General features: G+C 41.5%; 1 protein-coding gene across 1 annotated transcript in view; it reads right to left on the bottom strand.

The window, feature by feature from the left end:
* Positions 1-1,347: 1,347 nt before the first annotated feature.
* The window catches only part of LOC129698048 (high affinity cationic amino acid transporter 1-like), a 67,421-nt gene continuing 56,857 nt past the window's right edge, over positions 1,348-11,911 (bottom strand). The window contains exon 12 of the mRNA XM_055636886.1: positions 1,348-11,098. Coding sequence (XP_055492861.1) covers positions 10,896-11,098 — 203 coding nt within the window. The 3' untranslated portion in view covers positions 1,348-10,895. The remainder of the gene's footprint in view (positions 11,099-11,911) is intronic.

Genomic DNA, 11,911 nt, shown 5'->3' with positions numbered 1-11,911 from the left:
ATTCCATGGGATCCGAGATAAATATGCCTTAACAGCCGAAGATAATTGTTACTTGTATTATTCATCAGTGGCTAAGTGACAGTAGCTTGTGTAAACAAAACTAAAAACGGAAGTAGATATCATTTGCGGGTTAGATGTTTTATTTTGTTGGGCAAGTTCATCTGGCACCAATGGCCCACCAGCTGTGGTGTTATATATCATCGTCACAGGGGAGGGCTGGACCCCGAACGCAATACTTCACCACTCACCCATATGTCCCAATACTCACCATTCCCTAAAGAGGGAGGGGGTAGACAGGGAGGGGTGGGGGGTAAAGGGAGGGGAAGGGTAGAGAGAGGGAGAGGGGTAGAGAGGGAGAGGGGGTAGAGAGGGAGTGGGGTAGAGACCCCACCCCATCTCCCTCATCCTCCTCACTCCGCAGCACCTACCCAGGTCGCAGAGGAACGCCAGGGCCTGGAACTTGGCCTGGTTCTCGTACTCAGCCTGGCCCTGGCTGTAGACTGCAGCCGTCAGCACGGCCACCTCATGGGCTCCAGCCCAGGCCCGGACTTCATCTCCGGGCTCGTCCCTGACCCCGACTAGTCCTTGGTTCCACCGGAGGCTTCTTCCTCGGCCCCAGTCACTCCAGCTCCAGGCTCGGCTCCAGCCCAGGCGCAATCGACGGGTTCAGCCCGAAGCAGTAGCCTCCCCACCAAGCACCGGGCCTCAAGCGGACGAGGACCCGAGCGAGGTCGCGTGCGGGCGTGTTTGAAACGGGTGCCAACCTGTGTCATAGTGCCCGCCCACCTCATTGTGACATCATATCTTTAAAGATGGCTGTCAGAATGAAGCATCAAGGAATGAGAATGAAGCAGGTCCACCATTGGGGAGGTGGTGAAGCATTTGAGGAATGTTCTGGAAATGCGACCCTCCCCCTGACGTCACTCGAAGCTTGTGGAATATTCTGTGTGTGAAACGGGCTCCGAGCCCAGCCATCGTGCCCGCCCACCTCATTGGACGCCGTCACTGGAAGCTGGTCGTTTTAAAAGGGAGTTTTTTAATTTATTTAAACTTTAATCAGCAATAAATTGCAAACTAAAGCATAAAATCTTAAGTGAAGCTGTTCAATGCTTAGATTGGAAAAATGTCAGAACATGTAAAAATCATATTGTTTTTGCGAAAATATTAAAACACACACAAGGTGAGAATTTTTAAGTCATAGAGATAGTGCCCTCCATAATGTTTGAGACAAAGACCCGTCATTTATTTATTTGCCTTTCTACTCCACAATTTGAGATTTGTAATAGAAAAATAATTCACATGTAGTAAAAGTGCACATTGTCAGGTTTTATTAAAGGCCATTTTAATACATTTTGGTTTCACTATGTAGAAATTACAGCTGTGTTTATACATAGTCCCTCCCATTTCAGGGCACCATAATGTTTGGGTCACATGGCTTCACAGGCATTTGTAATTGCTCAGGTGTGTTTAATTGCCTCCTTAATGCAGGTATAAGAGAGCTCTCAGCATCTAGTCGTTCCTCCTAGTCTTTCCATCACCTTTGGAAACTTTTTTATTGCTGTTTATCAACATGACGACCAAAGTTGTGCCAATGAAAGTCAAAGATGCCATTATGAGACTGAGAAACAATAAATAAAACTGTTCTAGACCAGCCAAACCTTAGACTTACCAAAATCAACTGTTTGGAACATCATTAAGAAGAAAGAGAGCACTGGTTAGCTGAGCTTACTAATCGCAAAGGGACTAGCACCACGGAAGACCTCCACAGCTGATGACAGAAGAATTCTCTCTATAATAAAGAAAAAACCACAAACACCTGTCCGACAGATCAGAAACACTCTTCAGGAGTCAGGTGTGGATTTGTCATTGACCACTATCCGCAGAAGACTTCACGAACAGAAATACAGAGGCTACACTGCAAGATGCAAACCACTGGTTAGCGGTAAAAATAGGAAGGCCGGGTTATAGTTTGCCAATAAGCACTTAAAAGAGCAACCACAGTTCTGGAAAAAGGTGAACAGATGAGACAAAGATTAACATATCAAAGTGATGGCAAGAGCAGTATGGTAGAGAAAAGGAACTGCCCAAGCATACCACCTCATCTGTGAAAAAAGGTGGTGGGGGTGTTATGGCCTGAGCATGTATGGCTGCTGAAGGTACTGGCTCACTTATCTTCATTGATTATACAACTGCTGATGGTAGTAGCATAAACCGAACTAAATAGTGGGGGGGGGGGGGGGGATGGATTGACAAATTGAGAGTATAAAGATGGAGTTATAGGGGAAGTGAGTACAGTGAAAGTTACAAAAGACTCCTGAATTAATGAGAAGGAAAGTTCGAGAAGGGATAAGAGAGTATGGTCAGGGCCGATAGTGACTGGTGTGAGAGAGGAGATGAATTAAAGTGTTGTATGTGAATGTGTGAAGTATAAGATATAAAGTGGATGAGTTTGAGGCTCAGTTAGAAATTGGCAAGTATGATGTTGTGGGAATTACAGAGACATGGCTGCAAGAGGGCCAGGGTTGGGAACTGAATATTCAAAGGTATACCTCCGATCGAAAAGACAGACAGGTGGGCAGAGGGGGTGGGGTAGCTCTGTTGGTGAGGAATGAAATTCAGTCCATTGCGAGGGGTTACATAGAATCAGGAGATGTAGAGTCAGTATGGATAGAACTGAGGAATTGTAAGTGTAAAAAGACCCTAAGTGGCCGTTATCTACAGGTCCCCAAACAGTAGCCTGGATATAAAATCAAGAGTTAAAATTGGCATGTCGCAAAGGTAATGCAACGGTTGTTATGGGAGATTTCAACATGCAGGTAGACTGGGAAAATCATGTTGGTGCTGAACCCCAAGAAAGGAAGTTTGTGGAGTGCCTCCCTGATGGATTCATAGAGCAGCTTGTACTGGAGTCTACCGGGGAGAAAGCAATTCTGAATTTAGTGTTGTGTAATGAACTGGATTTGATCGAGGTAAAGGAGCCATTAGGAAGTAGTGACCATAATACGATAAGTTTTAATCTACAATTTGAGAGGGAGAAGGGAAAATCGGAAGTGTCAGTATTACAGATGAACAAAGGGGACTATGGAGCCATGAGGGAGGAGTTGGCCAAAGTTGACTGGAAAGATACCCTAGCAGGGATGACAGTGGAACAACAATGGCAGGTATTTCTGCGAATAATACAGAAGGTGCAGTTTCAGTTCATTCCAAAGAGGAAGAAAGATTCCAAGGGGAGTAAGGGGCGACCGTGGCTGACAAGGGAAGTCAGGGACAGTATAAAAATAAAAGAGAAGTACAACATAGCAAAGATGAGCGGGAAGCCAGAGGATTGGGAAACTTTTAAAGTGCAACAGAAGATAACTAAAAAGACAATACGGGGAGAAAAGATGAGGTGTGAAGGTAAGCTAGCAAAGAATATAAAGGAGGATAGTAAAAGCTTCTTTAGGTATGTGAAGAGGAAAAAAATTGGTTAAACCAAAGTCGGACCCTTGAAGACGGAAACAGGTGAATTTATTATGGGGAACAAGGAAATGGCAGATGAGTTTAACAGGTACTTTGGATCCGTCTTCACTAAGGAAGACACAATCTCCCTGATCTACTGGTGGCCAGAGAATCTAGGATGACGGAGGAACTGAAGGAAATTCGCATTCGGCAGGAAATGGTGTTGGGTAGGTTGATGGGACTGAAGGTTGATAAATCCCCAGGACCTGATGGGCTGCATCCCAGGATACTTAAGGAAGTGGCTCAAGAAATCGTGGATGCATTGGTGATCATTTTCCAATGTTCTATAGATTCAGGATTAGTTCCTGTGGATTGGAGGGTAGCTAATGTTAACCCACTTTTTAAGAAAGGCGGAAGAGAGAAAACAGGAAATTATAGACCAGTTAGCCTGACATCAGTGGTGGGGAAGATGCTGTAGTCAATTATAAAAGATGAAACGGGGGCACATTTGGATAGCAGTAACAGGATCGGTCTGAGTCAGCATGGATTTACGAAGGGGAAATCATGCTTAATTAATCTGGAATTTTTTGAGGATGTAACTAGGAAAATGGACAAGGGAGATCCAGTGGATGTGGTGTACCTGGATTTTCAGAAAGGTCCCACATAGGAGATTAGTGGGCAAAGTTAGAGCACATGGTATTGGGGATAGGGTATTGACATGCATAGAAAATTGGTCGGCTGACAGGAAACAAAGAGTAGGGATAAACTGATCCCTTTCAGAATGCCAGGCAGTGACTAGTGGGGTACCGCAAGGCTCTGTGCTGGGACCGCAGCTATTTACAATTTAATTAATAAATTGACGGAATTAAAAGTAACATTAGGAAATTTGCAGATGACACAAAGCTGGGTGGCAGTGTGAACTGTGAGGAGGATGCTATGAGGATGCCGGGTGACTTGGACAGGTTGGGTGAGTGGGCAGATACAGTTTAATATGGATAAATGTGAGGTTAACCACTTTGGTGGCAAAAACAGGAAGGCAGATTATTATCTGAATGGTATCAAGATGGGAAAAGGCGGAGTACAACGAGATCTTGGGGGTCCTTGTTCATCAGTCACTGAAAGTAAGCATGCAAGTACAGCAGGCAGTGAAGAAAGCGAATGGCATGTTGGGCTTCATAACAAGAAGAGTTGAGTATAGGAGCAAAGAGGTCCTTCAGCAGTTGTACAGGGCCCAAATGAGACCACACCTGGAATATTGTGTGCAGTTTTGGTCTCCAAATTTGAGGAAGGACATTCTTGCTATTGAGGGAGTGGTTCATGAGGTTAATTCCTGGGATGACAGGACTGTTGATAAAATGGAGCGGCTGGGCTTGTATACTCTGGAATTTAGGACGAAAGGAGATCTTATTGAAACATATCAACATATTATTAAGGGGTTGGACACGCTCGAGGCAGGAAACATGTTCCCGATGTTGGGGGAGTCCAGAGCAAGGGCCCACTGTTTAAGATTAAGGGGTAAACCATTTAGAACGGAGATGATGAAAAACTATTTCACACCGAGGGTTGTGAATCTGTGGAATTCTCTGCCTCAGAATCTGTGGAATTCTCTGGATGGTTTCAGGAGAGTTAGATCGACTTAAAGATAGCAGAGTCAGGAAATATGGCAGGAACTGGGTACTGATTGTGGATGATCAGCCATGATCATATTGAATGGTGGTGCTGGCTCAAAGAGCCGAATGGCCTACTCCTGTACCTATTGTCTATTGTCATAATGAATTCTGAAGTTTATGGACGTATCCTATCTGCTCAAGTTCAAACAAATGTCTCAAAACTCATTGGCCGGGGGTTCATTCTACAGCAAGACGATGATCCCAAACACCGCTAAAGCAACAAAGGAGTTTTTCAAAGCGAAAAAAGGGCCAATTCTTGAGTGACCAAGTCAATCAGCCGATCTGAACCCAAATGAGCATACCTTTATATACTGAAGGGGACTAGCCCCCTAAACAAGCATATGCTAAAGATGGCTGCAATACAGGCCTGGCAGAGCATCACCAGGAAAGACACCCAGCAACTGCTGATGCCCATGAATCTCAGACTTCAAGCAGTCATTGCAAGCAAACGATAAGCAACAAAATACTAAAAATGACTACTTTCATTTACATGACATTGCTGTGTCCCAAACATTATGGTGCCCTGAAATGAGGGGACTATGTATAAACACCGCTGTAATTTCTACATGGTGAAACCAAAATGTATAAAAATGGCCTTTATTAAAATCTGACAATGTGCATTTTAACCACATGTGATTTTTTGTATTACAAATCTCAAATTGTGGAGTACAGAGGCAAATAAATAAATGATGGGTCTTTATCCCGAATATTATGGATGGCACTGTATATTCTATTTATATGAGAATCTCTTACGTCTTAAGATTAGCCATCTGCCATATTATCTCAGGTTTCTCTCTCCACAGATACTGTTCAATCCGCTCATTATTTCCAAAAGTCTCCTTTTGGTAGAAACAAAGAACTGGTTTATACCAAAGATAGACACAAAGTGTCGGAATAACTCGGGTCAGGCAGCATCTCTGAAGAAAAATGATGGGTGACGTTTTGGGTGGGGACCTGTGTCAAAGTCACGTTGACATGTGTCAAAGTCACATTAACCACACATTAAGATCTACTGCTCTGGCCCTGTGCTACTCCTCTGCAGAGTATGCGTGTCCTGTTTGGGAGAGATCATCCCATGCCAAGAAACTAGACCCAGCGTTGAATAACACCTGCCGCTCAATCACTGGCTGCTTGAAGCCCACCAACATAAACAACCTGCACCTCCTTGCTGGCATTGCCCCTGCCGATGTGAGACGGGAAGTCGCCAGCCGAGTAGAGATGACTAAGGCCAGCAGTGATGAACGCCACCTCCTCTACGGACGTGTACCCCCGGCCCAACGGCTGAAGTCCAGGAGAAGCTTTCTCATCCATGTCCAGCCCCTAATAGCATCACGGGAAGAAACCAGACTCCAACTATGGGCAAAAAGACTTGAGGACGACCCCCCTCCTACTGACATGGGTATCCCTCCTTCTGAAGCCCTCCCTCCGGGCTCAGAAGCACCATGGGTCCAGTGGAAGACGCTCAACCGCCTGAGAACAGGAACAGGGCGATCAAAAGCTGCCATGGCCAGATGGGGCTATAAAACTGGCCAAACCACCTGTTTTATGTGGAGAAGAGGACCATACAATGCAGCACTGCCTTTTCTGCCCCCTACTACCCAACCAGTGCAGCCCAAAGGATCTTGCAGTGTTCAATAAAAACGCAAAGGACTGTGTAAAGGAATGGGAAACTGTCATATAACCAACCAGCTTCAAAGACACGAAAAGAAGAAGATTAACCAGAATTACATGCCAAATACATTACGCAAGGCATTATTGTAATTCCCTGTGCTATTTAGGTTTTAATTCAGAAATCACATTAAACCTATGTTACAAAAGAAAACCACAACTTATCTTACAAACAATCAAGCTCATATTCACTAATTTTATGCACCAGAGGACACTCACTAGGTACATCCTGAATCACACCATTTCAGGATGTACCTAGTGAGTGGCAGCTAACACTGCAGCTTGAAGTCCAATTACTGTCATGAAGCAAGAACCCCAAATACGTAAAGCAATTTCACACCAACCAGCAAATGTTCAAATAAACTATGTTAACCAGCAAACAACTCAATTGTGGTTGATTGAGGAACGAGTATTGATTAGAAAACTATACATCTGTCCTACTCATCCAAATAGTCCACCAGATGGGGCCGACAGGCCCTGATGTGAAGTCAGTGCAGCAGCCTTCAGAAGTGCACTCCTCTATGGAGTGGGACTTCGCCTCTATAGTTCTGATTGAAGCAGAAATGCTACCATGCCAGCCACGACAGACAGCGGGGGAGGGGACTAGATCCACTGATCTGCAAACTCGCCCTGCCCAGTGCACATTTTACGCAACACATCAGTCCTTTGGCTACACCTCCCCACCCCAAAAATATGCTGCACTAAAAGTTAAAGGATGTATCAATAATAGATTCAATTTCAGTACTGTTAACTTCCCGCACTGCACTGCCAAAAGCAGACATTTAATCACCTTTTCGAAAAACTGGAACCAAATTTACAAATATATCTTTGATTATTTGCTGTGATTTTCAAATACATGCAACAGTCTGCAGCAAAACCTTCCATTAGTACCGAATGTTCATGAAACAGACCCTCTCACTGAATGCGCTTTTCTCATATATTGTATTTTTAATGTTGGTGGAGGACCTTCCCTACTGTAAATATTTCTGTTTTTGGTAATCCATTATTCTTTAAAAAATGTTGATATGTACTCTCGATGACACAACCTTTCGTAGTTCAATAATCTAATCAAGTACTCCAATCACCACAATTTTAAATTGCCCATACCTTTGTCATTAATGTCCTTGCCTGGGGGAATGGCCTTTTAATTATTCTTCACCAGGATATTAATACATTTCTTCTTTTCTATCTCGGAAGTAATGCAAAACTCCCGATATCTTACTCTCAGAATTATACCTTCTTACTCCTCGACTCATGTGTGAATTTACACTTTATGGATTTATACATTCAGTAACGTGCTGTGAAACCCTGTAAACTGCTTTACATGTGGCCTCAACGTCATATTGTTTAAATTGATAAGTTACATAAAATTATAAACCCTTTGTATAATATATAAAATGCTGATTTAACGTTTTCACTATCATTTTCTCTCATCCATTCCCTTAACCCGGCCGTGGCTCAACAATTCCACATTCAAAAATCTCCATCCTCCTTAAATTTCCCTTTTCAGCACTTCCATTTCTTTGCCTCACCTTTAGTCACCCACATCTCACATTCTTGAAATAGTTCCTTAAAATAGTAATGGCAACTCCATCTCCTCTAGTTCTTCTGAAAAATCCAAAGTCTGGGCTCTGCTGACAACTTAAACCCCTTGTGGTGAAGCACCAGGAGACATTGCTCTACCTGAAGCAAAGACGTCAGCTAAAAACACAATTTTCCTGTTTAGCAACAGTGAATCAGTGACGTTGTGCAGTTACATCATCTTGTAATGGAGAATTATTTACCAGCAGTCTATTAATTAAGAAATACTTGCCTAGATGAGTTTTCACAAATGATTCACCTGCTTAAGCTGCAAATTCCTTTTATTTATTTATTTACTTCCATGAACTCGTGGGTTACAGGTGCAAATCCCAAAATGATGTGCAATTTTGAATTTGATAAATCCTGACATCTGTCACCTGGCATGGAATACAATGACCATAATATAATTTTCAAACACTATATCATTCATTAATATTCTTTAAGGAATGGAATCCCTGTGCAACTGGTATTGAATTATGGACTAGTTTTAAATACTATTAATAAATTGCACCCGGTGTTACAGACCCCAGGACGTGATGCATCACATGTTGCTATACACACAGCACCATCCATGATTAAAATAGGTATAATACTCAGTGACGAGGACTTGGCATTTTGTTATTATCAATGGCCATCATTTGAGTCATTGCCATTATTCATTTCCAGTGATACCTGATGCCAAAAATTTGCTCAGTATCTTTTGCTATTACAGGCACAACCTTTGAAAATTTGCCTACGGATTTAGTAGCTTGCTAGTTCTGTAACCCAACATGGTATAATGTGGTCTGTGATTAAACCTAAATCTTGCAGGTGTTCACATTGTAAATAATGACAAGAATCTGCCTTACATTCCACTGCCGTCACATAGCTTTCAAGATAGTTAACTATAATGATCTGTTGTCTACCAAACTGGATATAAGTGTTGTGTATACACCATTTCCTAGTACTTTCATTGGTCTTTCTCGAGTTCAAATTTCTGCTTTCAAGCAAATTTATATCAATGAATAAAGCTTGCAATAACAGATACATGAAATGAAAGTTCAGTTTTTATAACAAGCCCATGTCTTTAACTTTAAAGACGACACTGATATGACAGGAAAAATATGAATGCATATGAATGCATATTAAAACATAATATGCCCAAGTTTCCTGATAACAATGCCTGTAGAGTCCTCACTGCAAGCCTTAGGCTGACATCTCTTGACATCAGAAATGGTTGGTTAATGTTTGATAAGATAAATCATCCCAATAAGATTTTCAAAATAAATGCAAGCCAACAAAACTAAAAGGTCTAGATTGTTAAATTTCCATTTGTTCAGTGAATATACCATTCCTCACCGTTTGTTATAATGTCATACAAACTAATTTCTAGTCATAAACTTGTGATATTTCGTGCTTGAGAAGAGTCACATTTCCAGAATCCAGAAAGTTAATACTTTCCCCAATCACCTTAACTTTGTGGGACTAACTTCAATGATTTTGTTAATCTGCACCCCACAGGAAATATTGATTGATTGAGTTGTCAATGCTGTTTCAAATAATTAACCAGCTGATTTTAAAGATTGTAAATGCTTTCACTAACATTCAACAGAAGTCGCTCCTCTCTGGAGGAGAAATATTAGATGAGACAGATTTCAAGCCCAAATTCGTTCACATAAAAATAAAAGCATACACCTGTAACTAAAGATTGGTGCACTATCGGAAGAACAGTAATATGATTACTTTCACCATGTGAACCTACAGAAGAACACGTAAAGACAATGTAACATTACCCACTGGAAATATTATATAAATCTGAACTATAGAATCAAACCAATTATAGGGATGATAAATTAAATTAAATGTTCATAGCAAAAAGCCACACTTAGCAAAAGCATCAGCATCAGAAAATTTCTTATTCTGTCCCCACATAATAAATTGCTTTCTTTGCTGGATTTACTACAATGTTTCATTAAGCAACTAACTTTTAAACAAGTCAAATGAAGCAGTCTGAAATTGTAGCTCACAGGCAGGAAATGATTGTCCACGTTGTGACATTCAGCATCCTCTACTGAAGCTTAAGGAAAGTAGTGCACCATAAAGATTCTAAGCCCAGGTAAAAATAGATACTTTTATACATTCTATCAACTTATAAGTGCTCACTTGACCAAAGAAAGCATTTCTTTTGCAAAAATATATATCCACCTACACTTTGTGCACATAATCACAAGCTAAAAGTTCAGTATCCCCAACAGTATTCGTCCCTAAAACCCAATAAATAGCTCTAAAACCATTTTGATCATTTTGTTTGAACCACTATTCCTTGGTGTAAATAATGTCACCAGTAGTTTGGAGGTTATACAAAAACAAGGAGTTGAAGTAACATAGCAACGTCACCCTTAGTCACAAATGCTCACTGGTACTCAAAACCCTCACCTGCATGTTCGAACAAATATACTCCCTCCCTACATGATGCAAGTAGCATTCATTCAATTGTACTTTTAAATGTTCAAGTTAGATGCCAAACACATAATTAGAAGAATGTGAACCCCTGTTGATTTAAACATCATCCTCTGTGTTCCTACTATCTGCAAGATCCTCATCGATATTGTGTAAGAAAGCTTCCTTCTCTGGTGGTACAGCCTCACCATTTGACACACTCACTGTGTCCTTAAAGACCCTTGCAGTTCTGTCAGTGGGAAGGCTGGAAGAACTAGATTCTGAGCTGTTGTGTATTCCGTACACAAAGTAAATGACACAGCCTGTCAAGAAAAGGAAATAAAAAGGCATCTTATTTGAAATTCAACTTCATTCTGAAAGCTGCAGCCATACAAGAAATATAATTCCCCCAATTTTTTTTTATTTTTTAAATCATCTGGCAATCATTTATTCATTATCGCTACATTTCCTAATGTAAATAATCCCACCGTTACAATCAGAAAGTTAAAAAAAAAACTTATTTGATAGGGCTGGACACAAATACTGGACTAACTCAGCAAGTCGGGAAGCATAAGGTACACAAAATTGCTGGAGAAACTCAGCGGGTGCAGCAGCATCTATGGAGCGAAGGAAATAGGCAACGTTTCGGGCCGAAACGTTGCCTATTTCCTTCGCTCCATAGATGCTGCTGCACCCGCTAAGTTTCTCCAGCAATTTTGTGTACCTTCGATTTTCCAGCATCTGCAGTTCCTTCTTGAACAACAAGTCGGGAAGCATCTCGGGAGAAAATGGACAGGTGATTTTTCTGAAGGGTCTTGACCCAAAATGTAACCTATCAATTTTCTCCAGAAATACTGCCTGACCTACTACATTTACTCAAACCCACTGATTTACTCCAGCATTTTGTGTCTATCTGGTATAAACCAGCATCCGCAGTTCAGTTTTATTATATTACCCAGGTTGTCTCGGAATCTAGGCAAAAAGTAGCAAATAAACAATGTTTTCCCTACAACTCGTGTTTCTTGATGCTTGACCCACCCCCAGCTATAAAGCAAGATCACCAATACAAAAAGTTCTCAGAGGAAATACAAACTGGTGAGAATTGCAATCCAAAGATACAAATACTTTCTTTCTCA

This window comes from Leucoraja erinacea, chromosome 6 (genome assembly GCF_028641065.1).
Source record: "Leucoraja erinacea ecotype New England chromosome 6, Leri_hhj_1, whole genome shotgun sequence".
Taxonomy (NCBI): domain Eukaryota; kingdom Metazoa; phylum Chordata; class Chondrichthyes; order Rajiformes; family Rajidae; genus Leucoraja; species Leucoraja erinaceus.
This window is presented reverse-complemented; position numbering and strand designations above follow the sequence as displayed.